Source organism: Eubalaena glacialis, chromosome 4 (genome assembly GCF_028564815.1).
Source record: "Eubalaena glacialis isolate mEubGla1 chromosome 4, mEubGla1.1.hap2.+ XY, whole genome shotgun sequence".
NCBI lineage: Eukaryota > Metazoa > Chordata > Mammalia > Artiodactyla > Balaenidae > Eubalaena > Eubalaena glacialis.
In genome coordinates this window covers 27,990,540-28,014,383 of record NC_083719.1, presented here as the reverse complement: position 1 = coordinate 28,014,383, position 23,844 = coordinate 27,990,540, and the positions used below count along the sequence as shown (strand labels likewise).

Sequence of the window (23,844 nt, the reverse complement as noted above, 5' to 3'; positions counted from 1 at the left end):
GTTCTACTCCACCATAAAATAAACAGTAAAAGGCAAGGAATGTCTCACCAAGTGATACCCTGAAACCCAGGCAGTGACTTAGCTTACTGTTTCATGTCTATAATTTCATAAACGCATCTAACAGGAATTACAAAACAAAGATGTAGTAAAGCAGGCTAATCCAACAGCCCAGTTAGTTGTTTCAGACTGAGGTAGGCTCCTTACTCCAAGCTGCTCTTGAGGTTCATCCCGCCTGCTGGAAAGTAGCTTCCTGGAAACACCTTCCATCCCTTTGACCCCATGTGCTTTCCTTGTCTCTCATTATTCATTGACCCACTGATCCCATGTGACAGGAGTGCTCCCCCCGTTTAGAGAAAGTAGACATGTCCAGAGGGACCTTTGTTTAGTAGCACTGCTTTTCTTTTGTTGGATGGGAGCACAGAGGAGTGATAAAGCTGGAGGGGGAATGCTTTAGTGAATTAAAAACTTTAGAGGGAACAAAATCAGTTCCTTTTGGGGAACTAATGTATTTAGAGTATAGGTTTGAAGCCACCCAGTATATAGGATCCAGCCATATGGCTTGTCTTATTGGAATAGCCAATGCTAGAAAAACAATTATTCATGGAGATTTTTAGAACCATGCTTGTTTAGGATTTTTCCTAATTATTGAACAGGTGAACTTGTGGAATACTTTATGAACTGGGTAGGACTGGATTTGCAACAGGCTGGGGAAGGCTTGCTCGGGGGGTGGGGGGGAAACAACTTTCACTGAATTAAATTCTTTGTGGTTGGGTGGTGAGAGCTCTGTAGATTAATTCTCTGACTCCTTTGTGAGTTTTGTATTCATGTAGAATGTGATCAGAGTCTGTAAGTAAGTTGATAACATCTTAATGCATTAAAAATAATACAAGAAAATCCCTAAATCCCCCAAAGACTATTTTCTGCAAGAGTAGCTAATGTTGGCCAGGAGATTTTATTAAAGTTAGATATGAGCTTCTCTGTCAGAGGGATTGAATTTCACTAGCAGAGTAAAAGGTCATACTTTCCTCTGTTCAGATTTGGAAAGTTGAGCCAACATCTCTAGGTTGTAAGCGTCCAATAAGCAGATTCCAGCGGAGAGGGGTCTTGTGGGGACTCAGAAGTCATCTTGATGGTGATCCTGAGGATTTGGCTTTTAAACTGACACTTCTCAGTCTGCCTTTTTCCCAGGCACCTCCTTGCCATGGGAGTCAGTTAAGCACTTTAGGGCCTTTCAAGGCTGCTTCACCTGGTCATCCCTGGCAGTGAGAGGTCAGGGAGCCAACCGAGCACGACACAGACAAGAGCACTGATTTAGAAGCACAAAGATCTGCAGAAGACCTAGTTTTGCCACAAACTAGCTCATGACTTTTGACAAATCTCAAACTCTCAACTTACTTATCTAGAAAAGGAAAATAAGCTAGCTAGACAATGATAAAAACAGCAGTAAAAAATTTCTGTCATTTATGCAACATATATATATGCCAGGCACCTTGCTAAGTGATTTTCAAACTTTATTCCACTCAAATCTCATCCCAGGACTCTGATGATGACTCATTTTCTGCTCAGTGAAACTCAGCAAGTTTCAGTAACTCACAGATCCTTAAGTAGCAGAGCTGGAATTCAAATCCAAATCATCTGTCTTCAGATACCCCGCTCTTAACCCTTGGACTGTAAGGTCTCCCTAATGTCTGTGATGTTGGAGGACTCATAACAATACTAGAAAGAAATCCATCCCCTCCAAGCTTGTGGCCTTTGACAAAGTCTTCCATAGGCTTCCCCTCTCATGCTCTCCCTTAAATTATGATGAAAAGGGAAGAGGAAGGTTTTGCTCTTTTGTGCTACGGTTGCAACAGCAAGAGAAAGAGGACAGCTGGACGCAAGATTTGCCCCCCGACTCTAGTCTCATAGAAACCAAAGCCAAACTGGAAGCTTTTAGCTTTCTGCCAAACAGAAGTTTTTGAATTAGCCACATGGCTCCCAGGGTTGCATATTTGAAACAAAGCCATGCCTGAAATGTTTCCTGTGCTTTTGAGTTGAAAATTAGCTAGACCCCTCCAACTTCAAAGGCCCGCTTTGTAATCAGATGCCTTCTGTACAGAGGTGGCTCTCCGTGGGTTATTTTCACCTTGGAGAAACTGTGGTTTTCTCCTTTTTTCACGCCTGCCTCCTTGATATCCTTGTGTCTGTGCCCCCTGCAGCTTCGGCATCCAGCATGACGGGAAGGAAAATGACTGTGAGCCTGTGGGCAGGCACCCGTCCATCATGTCCCGCCAGCTCCAGTACAATCCCACCCCACTGACGTGGTCCAAGTGCAGCAAGGAGTACATCACCCGCTTCCTGGAGTAAGTGACCGCACATCTCAGGACAGCCTCACTTGGCTCTCTGTAAACTGGAAGTCACTTTGAGTTCTACCCGAGGCCTGGAAAAGTCTCAGTTCCTCTCACAGGTCACAATATGAGGGTGGCAACAGAAGGGGTGGACCTCGCTGCTGCTTTCTGACCCTGAGATCTAGGTGGGTTTTGCCTCCAGCCTCAGCCAGGTGAATACTCCGTCTCCGCCCACCCCCCCTTCAGCTTGCTCCTGTCTGAAGGTGGCTCTTTATGACCTGATCGTGAGTTAAGTCCCTGGGGACTGGCGGGAACAACCAGGACAAGTCAGGACAAGTCAGTGGTCACTGTACCCCATTTGGGGTAAGATGGTGATTTTCTCATTTTACCACTGCTTGTATTTCTTAGATCACATCTGAACAAATGGTGTGAGATGCGATTTGCATTTCCTTTTAGACAACTCTCACCTTGCGCCTGATAGGAATAAAGTTGTCTTGAAGGACAGAGTACACTAGAGGAATGGAAGTTTCTCTTGAATGAAAGACTAAATCTTTCATTTAGGAGGAGATCATAAGCAACTGCTCTCATTTCTGTAAACTTGTTTTCAGCCGAGGCTGGGGGTTCTGTCTTGATGACAACCCCAAAAAGAAAGGCTTGAAGTCCAACGTCATTGCCCCTGGAGTGATCTATGATGTTCACCACCAGTGCCAACTGCAGTATGGCCCCAATGCTACCTTCTGCCGGGAAGTAGAAGTAAGTGTTGGGTATATTGGTGCCTCTGGTGGGTATGGGCAGGGCTTGAGATCCAGCATGCTAAAGGAAGGGCCAGGGAAATATGTGGAAATCCGAAGATCCAGAAATGGAAACTTTCTATTCATGGCAAGATGTCTGTAAGGCAGAAGGATTGAAGTTGAGGTCATTTATATTCCTTGACCCACCTCCTTGGTATCCTTTGCAACTGGGTGGTGGTAAAGAAAATTCTACAGTGATTTCCAAGAATCACAGTTATTCACACCTGCAGACTCCATAGCAACCAACTTAATCCCTAAAGTTTCTCCCTTTCCTGAATTTCCTCTCTGATTGAAGAGCACCTCCAGATGCCAAGGTAGGAATAAGATTTATCCCTAATTCATTCTTCTCCTTTATTTTCTTCAACATCCAAGTGATAAGTCAAACCCTGACATTTAACCTCTGATGGCATTTGTGGCTCTGACCTGTCATCTTCATTCTCACTACTGTTCTCCTGATTCAGTTTCTCATTACCTCTCCTTACTATTGTAATTACCTCCTACCCAACCTCTCCCTCTTTCACACTCTTGCTTAAGTTATTTCAAAAAGACACAAATCTAACCGTGGCTCTTCTCTGCTCTTAGGGTCTTCACTGACCACAGGATAAAGTCCCAACTCCTTTGTATGGCATCCCTTTGTGATCTGGATCTTGCCTATTCTCTGAACTCATCCCTTTTAGTGCGCAAGTGTCAGTGTTAATACACAGACATGAACAAGGCAGGTCTCACTGACCCCTGCTAGATTCTGTGCTGTGTACTGAGTAGGGTGAAAAAGATGAGACCTCAAAAACGAATAAGGTAAATTCTCTGACCTTGAGGAGCTCATTCTCTGGTTGGGGAGGCAGACAGAGAAATTTCAATACAGTCAGATAAATACAAAAAGAGACATATAGAGAGAACGCTGAAGAGGAAGTAACTGCTCAGAACAAGCAAGACAACGGAGAAGGTAAGGTTGTCGCAAAAATCCCTCACCTTACTTCGAACTGGTTGCCAAGTTATGCTAATTCTGCCTCCAAAATATCTCTAAAGTCCACCTGTTCCTATGATTTCAGTAGTCCCCTGATTGGTCTCCTTTCTAAGACTCTGACCACCTCCCCTCAACTCTGCTCCACTCTCCAAAACACAGCCAAATTGACCTTTATGAAGGAAATCTGATTGTGTTCCTCTCTTATTAAAATATTTCACAGCCTCCCTACGCCCCTACAATAAAATTCAAATTCTCTAAAATGGTTTAAAAGGGGCTTCAGGATTCATCCTCTCTCTCATTCTTTGGCCTTATCTCTTAAAATATTATTTTAACCCTCCACTCTCTAACCTGGAATTCTAAGTATATGTCTGTTGGATTTTATCACTAATCTTTCGTATCTTGAAATCTCTCCTTCATATTTTTCATCTCTTCACATCTCTGCATTTTGTGTAATTTCTTCCTCTTTCCCTTCCAACTCACTAGTTCTCTTTTCAGATATGTCCAGTCCTTTGTTTAACCTGTCTATTGACTTTTTAATGTCATTTATGGTACTTTTTTAACTTGGAACAGTTTCTTTTGTTATTTTTCTAGATTTTCTCTGCTTTTTTTATGATCTTATTTCTAATTCAGACTTTCAATATGATCTTCTCCTTCTTTAATCATATAAGACACATTTATTTTGCAATTTATAATTGCAAATTATAATGGACAGTTCTGATGTCCAGAGTCTGTGTGGGTCTGCTTCTCCTATTTGGGGTTTCTTCTGGGTCTCACTTATTATGTATTATTTCCTTTTGTCAATTTCTGCTTTTATTGGGAACTCTTGGTTATGAAACTTCATGTCAGGCTATTCTTTAGGGTTTAGATGGCAGGCACATTCTTTCAGAGAGAAATTTCACTGCCATCCCTGGGTCCATTTAAAATAAATTATTGGTTGGATGTTGTTTGACTACCTACATGAGTGAGATCAGGGCCAGTATGGATACAAACTCTCAGGGGTAAATTTTACCACTCCTTCTAGAGTTAAAGTCAAAACAGACAAGTTTCCCAGATGTTTTCCAAGGTTTCTTTCAGTCAGGGGGTAGTCCTTTGGGGTTATGGCCTTATATGAGGTATCAAATCCAACTTCCCGCCCTACATAGACGTGAGGCATTTTCTCCAGTGCCCAAGTGACCATCAAAACTAAAATCTAAGTTACTAGGTTTGTATCTTCAGATTAACAATTTCTCCTACATTTTTAGCCTCTGAGGATTTCCCTTTCTTACCAATTCAAGAATGTGTTTAAAACATTTAGAATATTTTATCCAGGATTGTAGGTGTTTTATAGAGGTAAGAATTTTCCTGGTTATCTCTGGTCAAATCTTCTTTTATATTCTGTTTATCCATACTGAACAACCTCATTCCCTGTACATGCTGAGTTCTCCACTACCTCCAGAACTTTACATGCTCTGGTTCCTTTGGACCATCCCTCCTACTCATCATTTGAGTCTGAGCTTAAATATCACTTCACATCCTATTGTTCACATCTATGTATTTTTTTGACAAAGCTTTTACTAGACTATATTATAGTTGCTTCTTACTTATTTATAACCTCCCCTACTATATTGTAAACTTTCTGAGGGAATTTTTATTCCTGACATTCAGTAGTACCTAGCACATAGTAGGCACTCAATCAATAGGTGAATAAGTGAATAAGTAGGAAACTACTGTGTGTGTTTGTGTGTTGTGTACCCCCTAAAGAAAATGAGGGAAATCCTTTAAGAAAAATATCATTCAAATATGAATGCTTATACATATTCTAAAAAACAAAAAACAACTTCAAAAGACTTCAAATCCCTGCATATTGCAGCCAAGATAACCTAATCACTTTCAATATTTAAAAAAAAACAAACCTAAAATACTAGAGAATGTAGCATCATCCTTCTTTATTATAACTTTTGTTTATCTTGAAATAGTTTACATCTCAAAAGAAGCTGCAAAAATAGTGCAGAGAGTTCTTGTGTATCCTCACCCAGAATATCATTCTTTATAAATGCATTATGAACTTATAAGAAAGTTTAAAAATATCCTGGGGGGGGGGACAAAAAAGGAGTGATAAGCATCAAATAACTAAAGGGCTTTGATTTTAACATCTGAATGGCAACAATGAGATGTTCACCTTGAGCAGCACAGTGAGTTAGGGCTGAGACCCCTACCTGAAGCTGGGAGCCTTTAAGAGCTACACCTCCATGACAGAGTAGATTAGAAGAAATCCACCACCCACAAAGGGAGATGACAGAGAAGCACTTTTTATCTCAGCCTGAGTTTTGAGGGGGAAGGATGCTGGTGGATAACTTTCTCACTAGAAACTTCCTACCGTGGGCCAGCCTCATGCCAATTTAGAGTTCATATTTATACTCTTGCATGGTTTGAGAACCCCTATGCCAAAAAAATTAACATGAAAATATTTCTGACCTGATAATACCATGGGATGCCTGGTAGAAACAAAGGTTGAAAAACTGCCCTGGAGGAGCCAACACTCAGCTAAGGATGCACAAAACTCCAGTAGATAAAGCTTAGTTCAGTTGAGTTCACAATTCAGCACCTAATTAAAAATGTAAGACAGTCTATCTTCAACTAAATGAGGAAAGACAATAAACCTTCAAGAGCTTTGGATAATTGAATTTTTTAGGTAGGGATAATAAAATAGATGCATAAAAGAGGAGTTTTATATAAGAAAAGGGAAAAAAAAGCACTATATGATATATTTAAAGTAGATGTGAAGAACAATTACAACCTCTAGAAATGAAAAATATCGTGATTGACTATAAATTTAGTGGACGACTTACACAGCAGACTTGACAGAGCTGAAGAGAAAATCAATCAGTTGAAGTTTAGAGTTGAGAAAATTACTTCCCATCCCACTTGAGTGTTTCTCAGAGTTGTGTGATGGAGGAGAGGCTGGCCTTTTCCTGATAGAAATCCAGGCTTTTTCAACTTTTATATATAAGAAAATTGAGAGCTAAAAAATAAGAAAGTAAAGTTGAAACATGAAGGACAGAATAGGAAGATCCATCAACACTAATTATGAGTTGCAAAAGGAGAGAATAGTTGCAAAAGTTGTAATCATGGAGAGGCAAGGTTTCGAAAGATAAAAATTAAGAATTTTCTAAAACAGTTAAAAATACAAGATCTTATGATGAAGGAGCATATTGAATATAGAGTACAGTAAGTAGATGGAATGATGGCAGATGGGTGGATAGAAGAAAGACTAAAAGGTGGATGGAAGCAGCTGAGCCATTTCAGATGCTATGTAAGAATCTTGTCAACCTTCCCTTGTTCCTACTGCAGGAGGAGAAATGTGAGGGAATATTCAATTCACTCCCTGGCAGCTAAAACAAGCTGGCTATTTTGGGTAATAAGTAAATTATTACTTATTTACTTAATAAGTAAATAAGTAAAAACTGAGGTTTTCTGGATGGAATAGTTTCACTTTCCTTCAGTGAGCAGGCTCAAGTTATCACCGCCCAGCTGTTTGTAATCAGATCACCTTCCATCACAGTCTGGATTGCTCTTTGATGACTACTGTCACCAGTTGCCCTGCCTAAGGGCAATGAGTACTGGATATTGTGCCACACGTATAGAAATTCAACTCTTGGGAAATGTGTTTTACCTCCCATTTTCATATTGCCTAGAATGGCCTACAGACCACTGTTAATGAATGATGACAAAGTCCAAGTTAAGTTTAAACTGAGGGTTCTTGTGTGATTACTTTGCATCACGTTACTCACTAACAACCGCAGCATTTATTGTGGGTATGTGGGTGAGTGTGTGTATATTTTACCATCACTGTAGAAATGCTTTTGTGCAAGTTTTGAAAGTAAAACAAAGTACGATCTCATGTTTGTTTTCCAGAATGTTTGCCAGACACTGTGGTGCTCTGTGAAAGGCTTTTGTCGCTCCAAGCTGGACGCTGCTGCAGATGGGACGCGATGTGGTGAGAAGAAGGTGACGTGTCAGTGATGTGAGGAAGGAAGGGGGTGGGTGAAGGGCTTAGCATTCTTGGGGAGAGCAGAGGAGGAGGCCCTGGAGAGCAAGCTGCCTCTGGGTGAAGGCAGATCATCCCGCAGTCAGACTTGCCAAAGGAAAGGATTCCACTTCCGCGACTCCTTTTGAGCCTTCACTGGAAACAAGTAGTTGGGGAGAGAGGGCCACGCTCCAATTATAAAACATCTGGGGGGGACTCCCGGAAGATGGCGGAAGAGTAAGACGCGGAGATCACCTTCCTTCCCACAGATACATTAGAAATACATCTACACGTGGAACTGCTCCTACAGAACACCCACTGAACGCTGGCAGAAAACGTCAGACCTCCCAAAAGGCAAGAAACTTCCCACGTACTTGGGTAGGGCAAAAGAAAAAAGAAATAACAGAGACAAAAGAATAGGGACGGAACCTGCACCAGTGGGAGGGAGCCGTGAAGGAGGAAAGGTTTCCACACACCAGGAAGCCCCTTCGCGGGCGGAGACTGCGGGTGGCAGAGGGGGGAAGCTTCGGAGCCACGGAGGAGAGCGCAGCCACAAGGGTGCAGAGGGCAAAGCGGAGAGACTCCCGCACAGAGGCTTGGTGCCGACCAGCACTCACCAGCCCGAGAGGCTTGTCTGCTCAGCCGCCGGGGCGGGCGGGGGCTGGGAGCTGAGGCTCGGGCTTTGGTCGGATCCCAGGGAGAGGACTGGGGTTGGCGGCGTGAACACAGCCTGAAGGGGTTAGCGCACCACAGCTGGCTGGGAGGGAGTCCGGGAAAAAGTCTGGAGCTGCCGAAGAGGCAAGAGACTTTTTCTTGCCTCTTTGTTTCGCGGCGTGCAAGGAGAGGGGATTCAGAGCGCCGCCTAAACAAACTCCAGAGACGGGCGCGAGCCGCGGCTATCAGCGCGGACCCCAGAGACGGGCATGAGACGCTAAGGCTGCTGCTGCCGCCACCAAACAGCCTGTGTGGGAGCACAGGTCACTATCCACACCGCCCCTCCCGGGAGCCGGTTCAGCCCACCATGGCCAGGCTCCCGTGATCCGGGGACAACTTCCCCGGGAGAACGCATGGCGCGCCTCGGGCTGCTGCAACGTCATGCCGGCTTCTGCCGCCGCAGGCTCGCCCCGCATCCGTATCCCTCCCTCCCCCCGGCCTGAGTGAACCAGAGCTCCCGAATCAGCTGCTCCTTTAACCCCGTTCTGTCTGGGCGGGGAACAGACGCCCTCAGGCGACCTACATGCAGAGGCGGGTCCAAATCCAAAGCTGAACCCCGGGAGCTGTGCGAACAAAGAAGAGAAAGGGAAATCTCTCCCAGCAGCCTCAGATGCAGCGGATTAAAGCTCCACAAACAACTTGATGTGCCTGCGTCTGTTGAATACCTGAATAGACAACAAATCATCCCAAATTCAGGAGGTGGACTTTGGGAGCAGGATATATTAATTTTTCCCCTTTTCCTTTTTTTGTGAGTGTATATGTATATGCTTCTGGGTGAGATTTTGTCTGTATAGCTTTGCTTTATAATAGCTTTATTTTACTTCACTATATTTTATCCTCTTTCTTTCTATTTTTTCTCCCTTTTACTCTGAGCCGTGTGGATGAAAGGCTCTTGGTGCTCCAGCCAGGCATCAGGGCTGTGCCTCTGAGGTGGGAGAGCCAACTTCAGGACACTGGTCCACAAGAGACCTCCCAGCTCCACGTAATACCAAACGGCGAAAATCTCTCAGAGATCTCCATCTCAACATCAAGACCCAGCTTCACTCAACGACCAGCAAGCTACAGTGCTGGACACCCTATGCGAAACAACTAGCAAAACAGGAACACAGCCCCATCCATTAGCAGAGAGGCTGCCTAAAATCATAATAAGGCCACAGACACCCCAAAATACACCACCAGACGTGGACGTGCCCACCAGAAAGACAAGATCCAGCCTCATCCACCAGAACACAGGCACTAGTTCCCTCCACCAGGAAGCCTACACAACCCACTGAACCAACCTTATCCACTGGGGACAGATACCAAAAACAACGGGAACTACGAACCTGCAGCCTGTGAAAAGGAGACCCCAAACACAGTAAGATAAGCAAAATGAGACGACAGAGAAACACACAGCAGATGAAGGAGCAGGGTCAAAACACACCAGACCTAACAAATGAAGAGGAAATAGGTAGTCTACCTGAAAAAGAATTCAGAATAATGATAGTAAGGATGATCCAAAATCTTGGAAATAGAATAGACAAAATGCAAGAAACATTTAACAAGGACGTAGAAGAACTAAAGAGGAACCAAGCAACGATGAAAAACACAATAAATGAAATTAAAAATACTCTAGATGGGATCAATAGCAGAATAACTGAGGCAGAAGAACGGATAAGTGACCTGGAAAATAAAATGGTGGAAATAACTACTGCAGAGCAGGATAAAGAAAAAAGAATGAAAAGAACTGAGGACAGTCTCAGAGACCTCTGGGACAACATTAAACGCACCAACATTCGAATTATAGGGGTCCCAGAAGGAGAAGAGAAAAAGAAAGGGACTGAGAAAATATTTGAAGAGATTATAGTTGAAAACTTCCCTAATATGGGAAAGGAAATAGTTAATCAAGTCCTGGAAGCACAGAGAGTCCCATACAGGATAAATCCAAGGAGAAACACGCCAAGACACATCTTAATCAAACTGTCAAAAATTAAATATAAAGAAAACATATTAAAAGCAGCAAGGGAAAAACAACAAATAACACACAAGGGAATCCCCGTAAGGTTAACAGCTGATCTTTCAGCAGAAACTCTGCAAGCCAGAAGGGAGTGGCAGGATATACTTAAAGTGATGAAGGAGAAAAACCTACAACCAAGATTACTCTACCCAGCAAGGATCTCATTCAGATTTGATGGAGAAAGTAAAACCTTTACAGACAAGCAAAAGCTGAGAGAGTTCAGCACCACCAAACCAGCTTTACAACAAATGCTAAAGGAACTTCTCTAGGCAAGAAACACAAGAGAAGGAAAACACCTACAATAACAAACCTAAAACATTTAAGAAAATGGGAATAGGAACATACATATCGATAATTACCTTAAATGTAAATGGATTAAATGCTCCCACCAAAAGACACAGACTGGCTGAATGGATACAAAAACAAGACCCATATATATGCTGTCTACAAGAGACCCACTTCAGACCTAGAGACACATACAGACTGAAAGTGAGGGGATGGAAAAAGATATTCCATGCAAATGGAAATCAAAAGAAAGCTGGAGTAGCAATTCTCATATCAGACAAAATAGACTTTAAAATAAAGACTATTACAAGAGACAAAGAAGGACACTATATAATGATCAAGGGATCGATCCAAGAGGAAGGTATAACAATTGTAAATATTTATGCACCCAACATAGGAGCACCTCAATACATAAGGCAAATACTAACAGCCATAAAAGGGGAAATCGACAGCAACACAATCATAGTAGGGGACTTTAACACCCCACTTTCACCAATGGACAGATCATCCGAAATGAAAATAAATAAGGAAACACAAGCTTTAAATGACACATTAAACAAGATGGACTTAATTGATATTTATAGGACATTCCACCCAAAAACAACAGAATACACATTTTTCTCAAGTGCTCATGGAACATTCTCTAGGATAGATCATATCTTGGGTCACAAATCAAGCCTTGGTAAATTTTAGAAAATTGAAATCGTATCAAGTATCTTTTCCGACCACAACGCTATGAGACTAGATATCAATTACAGGAAAAGATCTGTAAAAAATACAAACACATGGAGGCTACACAATACACTACTTAATAACGAAGTGAACACTGAAGAAATCAGAGGGGAAATCAAAAAATACCTAGAAACAAATGACAATGGAGACACGACGATCCAAAACCTATGGGACGCAGCAAAAGCAGTGCTAAGAGGGAAGTTTATAGCAATACAAGCCTACCTCAAGAAACAGGAAACATCTCGAATAAACAACCTAACCTTGCACCTGAAGCAATTAGAGAAAGAAGAACAAAAAAAACCCCCAAAGCTAGCAGAAGGAAAGAAATCATAAAGATCAGATCAGAAATAAATGAAAAAGAAATGAAGGAAACAATAGCAAAAATCAATGAAACTAAAAGCTGGTTCTTTGAGAAGATAAACAAAATTGATAAACCATTAGCCAGACTCATCAAGAGAAAAAGGGAGAAGACTCAAATCAATAGAATTAGAAATGAAAAAGGAGAAGTAACCACTGACACTGCAGAAATACAAACGATCATGAGAGATTACTACAAGCAACTCTATGCCAATAAAATGGACAACCTGGAAGAATGGACAGATTCTTAGAAATGCACAACCTGCCGAGACTGAACCAGGAAGAAATAGAAAATATGAACAGACCAATCACAAGCACTGAAATTGAAACTGTGATTAAAGATCTTCCAACAAACAAAAGCCCAGGACCAGAGGGCTTCACAGGCGAATTCTATCAAACATTTAGAGAAGAGCTAACACCTATCCTTCTCAAACTCTTCCAAAATATTGCAGAGGGAGGAACACTCCCAAACTCATTCTACGAGGCCACCATCACCCTGATACCAAAACCAGACAAAGATGTCACAAAGAAAGAAAACTACAGGCCAATATCACTGATGAACGTAGATGCAAAAATCCTCAACAAAATACTAGCAAACAGAATCCAACAGCACATTAAAAGGATCATACACCATGATCAAGTGGGGTTTATCCCAGGAATGCAAGGATTCTTCAATATACGCAAATCAATCAACGTGATACACCATATTAACAAATTGAAGGAGAAAAACCATATGATCATCTCAAAAGATGCAGAGAAAGCTTTCAACAAAATTCAACACCCATTTATGATAAAAGCCCTGCAGAAAGTCGGCATAGAGGGAACTTTCCTCAACATAATAAAGGCCATATATGACAAACCCACAGCCAACATTGTCCTCAATGGTGAAAAACTGAAACCATTTCCACTAAGATCAGGAACAAGACCAGGTTGCCCACTCTCACCACTATTATTCAACATAGTTTTGGAAGTGTTAGCCACAGCAATCAGAGAAGAAAAAGAAATAAAAGGAATCCAAATCGGTAAAGAAGAAGTAAAGCTGTCACTGTTTGCAGATGACATGATACTATACATAGAGAATCCTAAAGATGCTACCAGAAAACTACTAGAGCTAATCAATGAATTTGGTAAAGTAGCAGGATACAAAATTAATGCACAGAAATCTCTTGCATTCCTATACACTAATGACGACAAATCTGAAAGTGAAATTAAGAAAACACTCCCGTTTACCATTGCAACAAAAAGAATAAAATATCTAGGAATAAACCTACCTAAGAAGACAAAAGACCTGTATGCAGAAAATTATAAGACACTGATGAAAGAAATTAAAGATGATACAGATAGATGGAGAGATATACCATGTTCTTGGATTGGAAGAATCAACATTGTGAAAATGACTCTACTACCCAAAGCAATCTACAGATTCAATGCAATCCCTATCAAACTACCACTGGCATTTTTCACAGAACTAGAACAAAAAATTTCACAATTTGTATGGAAACACAAAAGACCCCGAATAGCCAAAGCAATCTTGAGAACGAAAAATGGAGCTGGAGGAATCAGGCTCCCTGACTTCAGACAATATTACAAAGCTACAGTAATCAAGACAGTTTGGTACTGGCACAGAAACAGAAATATAGATCAATGGAACAGGATAGAAAGCCCAGAGATAAGCCCACACACATATGGTCACCTTATCTTTGATAAAGGAGGCAAGCATATACAGTGGAGAAAAGACAGCCTCTTCAATAAGTGGTGCTGGGAAAATCGGACAGCTACATGTAAAAGTATGAAATTAGAACACTCCCTGACACCATACACAAAAATAAACTCAAAATGGATTAAAGACCTAAGTGTAAGGCCAGACACTATCAAACTCTTAGAGGAAAACATAGGCAGAACACTCTATGACATAAATCACGGCAAGATTCTTTTTGACCCAGCTCCTAGAGAAATGGAAATAAAAACACAAATAAACAAATGGGACCTAATGAAATTTAAAAGCTTTTGCACAGCAAAGGAAACCATAAACAAGACCAAAAGACAACCCTCAGAATGGGAGAAAATATTTGCAAATGAAGCAACTGACCAAGGATTAATCTCCAAGATTTACAAGCAGCTCATGCAGCTCAATAACAAAAAAACAAACAACCCAATCCAAAAATGGGCAGAAGACCTAAATAGACATTTCTCCAAAGAAAATATACAGATTGCCAACAGACACATGAAAGAATGCTCAACATCATTAATCATTAGAGAAATGCAAATCAAAACTACAATGAGATATCATCTCACACCAGTCAGATTGGCCATCATCAGAAAATCTAGAAACAATAAATGCTGGAGAGGGTGTGGAGGAAAGGGAACACTCTTGCACTGTTGGTGGGAATGTAAATTGATACAGCCACTATGGAGAACAGTATGGAGGTTCCTTAAAAAACTAAAAATAGAACTACCATATGACCCAGCAATCCCACTACTGGGCATATACCCTGAGAAAACCATAATTCAAAAAGAGTCATGTACCAAAATGTTCATTGCAGCTCTATTTACAATAGCCAGGACATGGAAGCAACCTAAGTGTCCATCATCGGATGAATGGATAAAGAAGATGTGGCACATATATGCAATGGAATATTACTCAGCCATAAAAAGAAATGAAATGGAGGTATTTGTAATGAGGTGGATGGAGTTAGACTCTGTCATACAGAGTGAAGTAAGTCAGAAAGAGAAAAATACAGTATGCTAACACATATATATGGAATCTAAGGAAAAAAAAAAAAAGGCCATGAAGAACCTAGTGGCAAGACGGGAATAAAGACACAGACCTACTAGAGAATGGACTTGAGGATATGGGGAGGGGGAGGGGTGAGATGTGACAGGGTGAGAGAGTGTCATGGACATATATACACTACCAAATGTACAATAGATAGCTAGTGGGAAGCAGCCGCATAGCACAGGGAGATCAGCTCGGTGCTTTGTGACCACCTAGAGGGGTGGGATGGGGAGGGTGGGAGGGAGGGAGATGCAAGAGGGAAGAGATATGGGAACATATGTATATGTATAACTGATTCACTTTGTTATAAAGAAGAAACTAACACACCATTGTAAAGCAATTATACTTCAATAAAGATGTTTAAAAAAATAAAAAGTAAAAAAAAAATTAAAAAATAAAACATCTGGCCCATCTTTTCCCGATGAATTTCTGTGGAGTTTGTGGTCAGTAACATCTGCTGGGCTTATCATCAACCTTCATTTTGACATTTTTTCCCCCCTCCATATTGAACATTGGGAAGGACAAGCCAGTGGCTTCTTCTTTCCAAAGATGCTGAATTTAGACCACTTGTTATCTTCTTTCTCATCATCTGACCTGATTGCATTTCTTGAAGTCCTACGCACCTTACTGAGCAGGAAAGCCATATACCCAAGAACTCAGAGATGTTAGATACCCTCCAGACTACCTAAGAACAGGGTAATACGTGCTGCTCAACAACACCATTTGGGTTCGTTGTGGGCCTAGGATTTATGTGTTTAGTGGGTGTCTTTACACAGCTTGAGTGTGGCATGACCCATCACTGAGATTACAAAACTTGATCAGAATACACAGTGACCAGAAATAATGAGAAAGAGGAGGCCAGCAGATGAAACATGCCCAGATCCTCCAGGAAATGTGGCCATTTCTAACAACCAACTTGCATTTCTTGTTTCCCTTTTCCTGTGTTCACCCGCCTAAACTGGTAGTTGTTGAAGGATTCCCTTGAAGAGGGAGAGAGTGGACTTTTTCCTGAGCCACTTGAAACACCAGAACTGGAAACAATGGGTAGAGTTATAGGAAAGCAGAAATTTTTCTTGATGCCTAACTTCAGCTTCTTAACAACTTGTGTTTTCCAGCAATGAGTGGACATTTTGCAGGAGGATGTTATCTGCTGCAAACATTAAATACCCATAGAGGCTATAGAGAAGTGTTATCACAGTGCCAGTCTGCAAAATGTTTGTTATGGTCTTCAACAAGATAAGATGCTTGCACCAGAAAGTAAATCAATTTTGTTACTGAACAACTATATTACTAAGCATATTCAGCTGACATGCTTTTCATAGCGAGACTTTCTCAGTGAAGGAAGCGGTGCGTTGATTTACTTCTGGGGTGCAATCTGCCAGTCACACTTTGAGTAACACTCCTGCGTTCACTGCAACTAGGCACTGTAAAGTTCCCTTTAATTCCTGAAATTCTCTGATTCTAAAACCCAAGACTCTTGGGGGGAATTCTTTTATGAGGCTCTCTTTGTGCTACATCTGATGTGTGACTTGTAGGAAGTCTGCTTGCTCTGGGAGAACTGGGTTTAGACTGCTAGGTTTCCTGACTCAGCTTACTATGGGAACCTTCCTGACTTATGCATCTCCTGCCTTTTCCCTTTCCAGTGGTGTATGGCTGGCAAGTGTATCACAGTGGGCAAGAAACCAGAGAGTATCCCTGGAGGCTGGGGCCGCTGGTCACCCTGGTCCCACTGTTCCAGGACCTGTGGAGCTGGAGCCCAGAGTGCAGAGAGGCTCTGCAACAACCCTGAGTAAGTCCAGCCAAAGATATTTCCCTTCCTTCCATGAGCACTGGGAGACTAGTCGTGGATAACATGACCTCAGTGACCCCAAGCCTCCTGAGGGAAATCAAATATGTTCCCAAAGATGAAAGGGAGCCAGGAGGAAGATTCATAGAGTGTGAAAAAAAAGGTGGTTCTTTTTTGCTTTGTTTCATTTTGGCTTGGCACTGGATTCTTACTAGAACTTGGGTAAGTAAGCTGATTCCATCATTTGGAGAAATAAGCAAATTTTTTTAAAAAGTACAATCTATGTGAAAGACTTTAGGAGATTACACAATTAAATCCTTCTAAATAACCCCATTCTATCAGTGGGGATTAGTTATACCCAATTTTGCTGATAAGATGGCAGCTTTCTTTCCATCATAGTGAATGTATAATTTTATAAAAATATTCTTCTTCCCTTAGGTGACTAATTAAATAGCTAGGCACATTTTTTGAGGATAATTATTTTTAATGTTTTAGATTAGGATTTTGTAAACCTCAGAGTTCCATACTAGCCTGTCAAGGATTCCATAGATGTTATTTCACAAGTGGCTTTCAATTTTTTAATCAAATTGCTTAACTTTTTCATATTTTAAGTTTGTATAATGATATTATATATGAATTAAATTTATATTTCCTTGATTTCCAAATATATATTACATTCTTAATTTCATTATTTCTCAGTATACTAGTTCCCAAGTATAATTTTTAAGAAGTGTAGATACAATGCCTCCTGTAAGTAGAAAATGTATTAAACTTCTTTTACCTAGATTTACATTAGTGTACATTAAAGAGTAAGAGTCACATTTTTTAAAAGTGATAAATATGGTTATAATTCTCTCAGTGTCTCAGTTCCAAATCTTACTTCTCCTTTTTATTAATAAATATATTTCTATATGCATGTATATATATATATACATATAAACTATATATATATATATAATTTCTCCTAGGGGTTAATAACTTAACATCTATGAAGAGTTTAACACAATATCTACTACATAAAATTGTCAGTAAATGGTAGTTATTATGCTATCTTTACCATCTCCCATGCATATAAGTAAGTGTACATTTGAGGAATTTGGACAAAATTGTTTTAAAATCTTGCCTTTTTGTTTAAATACAAGGTTCCTGTGACTTCAAAAATTCAAAACCAGAAATCCCTTAAAAAGTATCTTTACAGAATATCTTTATTTTATAGTTTGTTTCAATGTGATCAGAAAAGTGATTTCCATTTCAGAGATCAGGAAACACGGGTGATTTGTTCTAGGACCTATTGTCAGTGTTCTGTATCAGCCACTACCAGTCCGTAGCCTTCCTGGGAGGACGGTCAGTGATCCATGGTTGTCAGAAAAGGGACATCCTTGTTGAGGAAATGAAAGATGATCCTCTAACTTGGCTTCAGGGGGAAAAAATGGTCCCAACTCCCATCTCAGAGGCTACAGTTTGTCTTAGAGTCTCCTTGGATGAGTGACCATGTCTGATCTCAGTAGCTGGTTTGCTTAAGTTCACTGAGAACCATAACAGTGGAAACACAGTAACAGATTCAGTTCTGTGATTCAGGTCACAGACTCAGGTCAGTGCGTTACCAACCGACACTGAGACGGTATCCTTGATATGTATCGGTCAGCTGTCTAGTGAGAACCCAGCAGGGCTTAGCTCACAAAAGGCTCTTGGATGGAAATGACTTGGAGAGGTGCCAAGTCATAGAGTGTCACTCCATCATCACAAATAGGAAGCCAGCCTACCCTCAACTCTCAAGGACAATTCTTAGTCCCGCCTACAGGGAGTTAATGAATGTGAACTGCCTTGGTCAAAGAATTATCTTTGGGTGTGATAAATGCAGGAAGTGCCTACAGTAGGATAATAAAGTGTCATTTAAGAGGAGAAGGAGATTACTTCTGGCAGGAATTCAGGAAGAATTCATGATGGAGATGGAGATAGCATTTATTGGTCCTTAAAGCACAGGCAGTATGTAGATGTTTAGAGACTTAAGAGAGCGGAAATCTATCTAGAGGCACAGAAAAAATAAAAGCAAAGAAGTCAGCCTGTATCATGGGAGCAGTGTGCAAATGAGGAGGAGTGTGGGAAGAAAAGTTGTTCAGGTGAGGTAAGTCAGTATCATGAGGGCCTTGGATGCCAAGCTCAAGAGGCTGGACTGGATTCTGTGGCCATGGGATGCCATTAAAGATTTGTAAACAGGAAACTAAAATAATTAAGGCAGTCATAAAAATTAGCCAGAGAAGAGTGTGTACAGTAGGTTAAATGAAGAAAAAGAGGGCAGACAGGAATGGAGATAAGGGTTGAACTAGTTTGGTGATGGTGGGAATGAAAAGGAGGAAACAAAACTAAAGTCACAACTGATGACCAGGCAACTAATTGACTATGGGGTCAAACTATTTCAAAACAGGCAACTATATACTTGGGACTGAATGTTCATGGGCAACAGCAAAAAATGTGGGAAATTTGAAGAATTTATTCAAACGGTGAGTTTTGAGGCTAGAGAGGGACATGGTTTGGCAAGGAAGGGGCATGGCCGGATGCCAGAGGATTTTTAACAGAAAATGCTGGCCTTTAAGGAAATTAAAGAAGAGTTTGTGTGTTTCATGTGTAGACCAAAGTTTGGAGGGAAGTACTGCACTGGAGAAAGAAAACGCTATCGCTTGTGCAACGTTCACCCCTGTCGCCCGGATACACCAACATTTCGGCAGATGCAGTGCAGTGAATTTGACACTGTTCCCTACAAGAACGAATTCTACCAGTGGTTTCCAGTTTTTAATCCAGGTAAGGAGGTGTAACAGTATATTCCAGATCTAAGACTATAGCCATTATCAGAAAGCATTTATCTGTCAGGGTACCTGTGATGCCTTGCAAAATTCAACAAAAAGAGAATTGTGCCATCAAGAGTTTTATATTTTAGGAGGTGGAGACACTGACCTGGTTAAGTGGATCAGTAAATGTTGAAGGTGAATATTCCAACTCCATGCTGAGCTCTATTGGAGATAAAAGAGAAGTTTATCAAACATGATGGCTCACTTCAAAACAGCTGAGGTGCAACTAAGCAATAAGTGGGGCTTGTAGGGATTCAGAAACTAATCACTGATGAAAGTGCTTGTTGATGAGCATGTGGAACTGAATGTAATTTTGGCAGAAATTCAGAAAAGAAGATCATTATGGTTTTGGAGTAATTTCAAAGAAGTCTTCCAAGGAAGTAGTTGATGATTCTTAAGCATGAGTAGTCTTTCTCTTGGCATAAGGAAAGGGGAAGGCATTCAAAATAGAGTCATCAATTCCAAGTGAGAGGAGAAAAGCACAAGGAAAGACAAGATGGTAGAAAATGAATGAGAAACTTGATCAGAAATGAGTAAAAGCCAGCTCTGGGCCAGAAATCAACATTTTTTTAACGTATAGGACAGTATAAGAAGGGTAAAAAGTAAAATCAGGCATCTACAGGATGCATTTCAGAGGATGCGGGCATAACAGCGTTGGAGAATGGAGCAGGAGCTTTGGCAGTGCTTCCCTTGAATCAGCACCAGTGACGCATTCTCTCCTGAAAATGAGGAAGAATCATTGACTGTTAGCTATAGATTAGCCTCAAAGAGTATCTCTGCTATTTGTTGTTATTCAAACAGAGAATGAAAGAAAGATTTTCCTGAGTTAAGGAGATTTGAGACAAGGTAGTGAAAAGTAACCACTTTTTTTGTGATTATTCAGTTTCTGAAATGCAGCATGATAGAACAGAAGAGGACTTGTAGATGTCAGCCAATGAATGAAAATTACATATTTGGACTGTTAGAAAAATGATATAGTCAATTGCTTTTGGAAAAAAAAGTGCTTTTCCTTCTTTGTGTCTCCAAAATATCCTGATGGCTGTTGGTTGTCATGGGCAACGTCTGCTCCTTGTCTCCCATTGTTTAGCATCATTCATGCTCTAGGGGAGTGAGTCATTTGGTTTTTGGTGCAATTTTACTTTATGATCCAAGCACTCAAATACAGGAAAGCTCGTGTATATACTCATATGGGTGCAAAAAAAAAAAAAAAAAGATAGTTATGAAAGGTATAGCCAGTTGGTACTACCTTTACCTGTATTTTGGACATTCTGTTTTGTTGGAACTAGTTGAGTCAGTAGTACTATAGACCCTGAATGAGCACTCTTCCAGGACTAAAATGGCATAGCTGCCTCAGTATTGTGACAGGTGCTTAGTTTGGGATCCCCACACCTGCCAGATTCAGGGTTGAATTTGTGTCTGCTGGACTCTGATGGCTCAAGTAGCTGGATTTAGAATTAAAAGATTTGGTTCAGCTTGACTTTTCATTGATTTACAAGCATTTATCGTGTGCCCACTTTTTGCATAGCCTAGCAATAGGTATTAAAGAAATGAGAGCTGTAAAAGTAGACACAGATTTCACTCACTTTGGAGTAATTGGTTTGCATCTGTATTGAGGCTGTATAAACCATGTGAGGGAATTGAGCTGAGTGCCGTCTGCTTAACTCACCGTCTACCTGGGCTGTAAGCCTCCATTCTCCATCCCAATGGTTTTCTTACAGGCTCCTGTGCTATTATTTGAGCATAATGACTTACCTGCTAACCCAAGTAACTACCACGTTGACCAACACACTGATTTCTTTCCCCCATCAAACTCTATCCTACAGAGCTGCTATTTTCTTAGTTCTGGGCATCCCTGGTGACAGCAATGTGGCATTCATGACAACAACTCTGTGCAGAGCACTTAATCTGTGCCAGGCATTGAGCACTTTACACCCTCCCAGCCTTTCCTTAGAAGCCACCAGAGGATAAACTAACTTACAGCAGAGTTTTCTACCCACTCAGTAGACAGTGTTAAGTGTCTTAGTAAGTGACCTTTGGCAGATTTGCTAAGTAGCCAATGACAGAAGAAGAATCATAGACTCAAACATTTGGAAGAAGCATAGAATCTCCATCAAACCTTGTAGTTTTCAAACTCTGTTCCAGGGCTTCCAAAAATGTTTGATTCTATTATAATTTCATTTTCCAAAAGAAATAATTTAAACTATTTTTAAAAGTGCAATAAAGAACAATGCTTACACTCAAAAACAGTATATATTGAGTTTTAACATATCAAAAAACACCAATACATTAACTTACACAAATTAATTTGGTTTTCTACAGACCTTAGAATAAAAGTCTCCCATCAACACAATTTAATTGAGAAATATCCTGAGATTACAGGTCAAGTTGTTCTAAACTGTTATCATTTACAGCTGTTTGTGTGAGTCAAGATTTTTCAATGCTGTACAAACAAAAAAACCCACAGAAAAAAATAAGGTGCTGCAGCCATATGTCTGTAACTGCCATCTGTAAACTTGATTTCAAAATTTTTTGTTCATCTTAATGGTCTCTTTGGATCCCACTGAACTATTTTTAAGCATTATATACTTGAACTTATAAAATTTCTGCTTAATAAAATCCTGATTTTTATCTGCTTTATTAGCAAGATCTTGATAAAAGAAAAATAATTCTTCTGCCTAAAGGGTTTGAAAACTACTAATTTAAATCAACTTACTTTCCAATATAGGCATTTCCTTTACCAACACTCCTGGCAAAAAAAAAAAAAAAAAAAGGCATCCAAACTCCACTTGATCATATTCATGGAAGCACCAGTGTGAAGAGCTGAGGCTATACATTTTCTCACTTACCCCCATCCCCATCCTTCAGAGATGAAGAAACGTAGTCTCAGAGAGGACAGTGACTTATTCAGGGTTATAGTGTCTTATATAATGGAGCTGGAATTGAAGAATACAGTCTGTTTGATTAAGAAGCTGAGATACTTATACTAACTTATATTCCTAGGGACTTGATTAGCCTGTGTGAATAGAAATATGTTTACATCCTGCATCATCTATCAGGAAATGGCCAGAACCTGATCTTGGTGCCATCACTTTCTTAGAATCTCTCTTCCTTTTTGGATGTTTTTCTCAGAACCCCCAAATAAGTCCTCATTAAGGCTAATTTTTTAGTTGTTGCTTCTGAATATTTCAGCCCTATCAGTGCTTGCTGCCAGTGAGGTTTCCAGCATATGTGGAAGGTCTGACATGAGGTCAGATAATAGTCTGTTCCTCCTGGGATAGGATCCTTCAGGGACATCTGTAAGGAATTGTTGCAATTGCGTTCCCTAGGAAACAAACTCTAAGAAACAAACACTACCGTGCGGGAAGTTCAACAGGTGCGGAAGGAGAGGGAAGGAAGAGGGGTTGGGCAGGGGGAGAAGCTGGGGTGCAGAGCACAGTCTCAGCAGAGGGCTTCTCCACCCCTCGGGAAGCTCTACAACTCGAAGGACCTTCAGAGTTGCTGCAGTTGAGGTGGGGCAGCCAGTCCTTGAAGCCCCACGTGGCCCAGACGTTGGGTGTGGTCTGCCCCAGGAAGGACTGAGTGTCCTTGGGCAAGGAAGCTCTCTTAGGCCAAGGTGACAACTGAGGGCCAGTGCTGGCAGCACTCCCAGGAACTGGACACCTGGGAGGACCTGGGCACCGTGCACAGAGTTGATTACAAGAGTACTTGGTGTTTAGAAAGAAACAGCCTTTAAAGAGACTGTCATTGCGGGGAGCAACCTGGGAGATCTAACCAGAAGCCTGTCATTTCACAGGCTAGGAATCTGTGGCTTCAGGAGGGAAAATGATGGAATAATGAGGATGATGTTTGCAGACACCCCAAAGCCATTCACAACCCCTTCACCATCCTCTACAAGAGAAGAGGGAAAGCTAGAAGACTTGCTAAACTGTATTCCTGGGAGCCCCAGTTCCAACCAAAGAGAAAAAGATAGCAGCTTCACTGGGTTGGGCTTCTGGGAAGGATTTTAATTGGTACCGACCAAGCTGCCCTCGGCCCCCTGCCTTTCTGCCTTTCACTCTGCCCTTGTGCTGACTGGGGTACAGCAGTCCTATCGCAACCATGCTGGGACGGCTGAGAGAAAGACAGAAGGAGTATAGCCCCTGGATTTCTTGTTATGTGGGAAAAATAAATTCCTGTCCATTTAAAACAAGGAAGCAACATTTTTTTTCTTTTTCTTTCTTTTTTTGCTACTTGCAGCGAAACTCATTACTAACTGATAACGAGA

At 41.0% G+C, this 23,844-nt stretch overlaps 1 protein-coding gene across 4 annotated transcripts in view; it reads left to right on the top strand.

Moving 5' to 3' along the window:
- ADAMTS12 (ADAM metallopeptidase with thrombospondin type 1 motif 12) overlaps positions 1-23,844 on the top strand; it is a 404,015-nt gene that overhangs the window by 247,465 nt on the left and 132,706 nt on the right. For all 4 annotated transcript variants that reach the window (XM_061189166.1, XM_061189165.1, XM_061189167.1 and 1 more), the window contains exons 8-12: positions 2,199-2,342; positions 2,936-3,080; positions 7,977-8,069; positions 16,592-16,737; positions 19,364-19,533. In XM_061189166.1, coding sequence (XP_061045149.1) covers positions 2,199-2,342; positions 2,936-3,080; positions 7,977-8,069; positions 16,592-16,737; positions 19,364-19,533 — 698 coding nt within the window. The remainder of the gene's footprint in view (positions 1-2,198; positions 2,343-2,935; positions 3,081-7,976; positions 8,070-16,591; positions 16,738-19,363; positions 19,534-23,844) is intronic.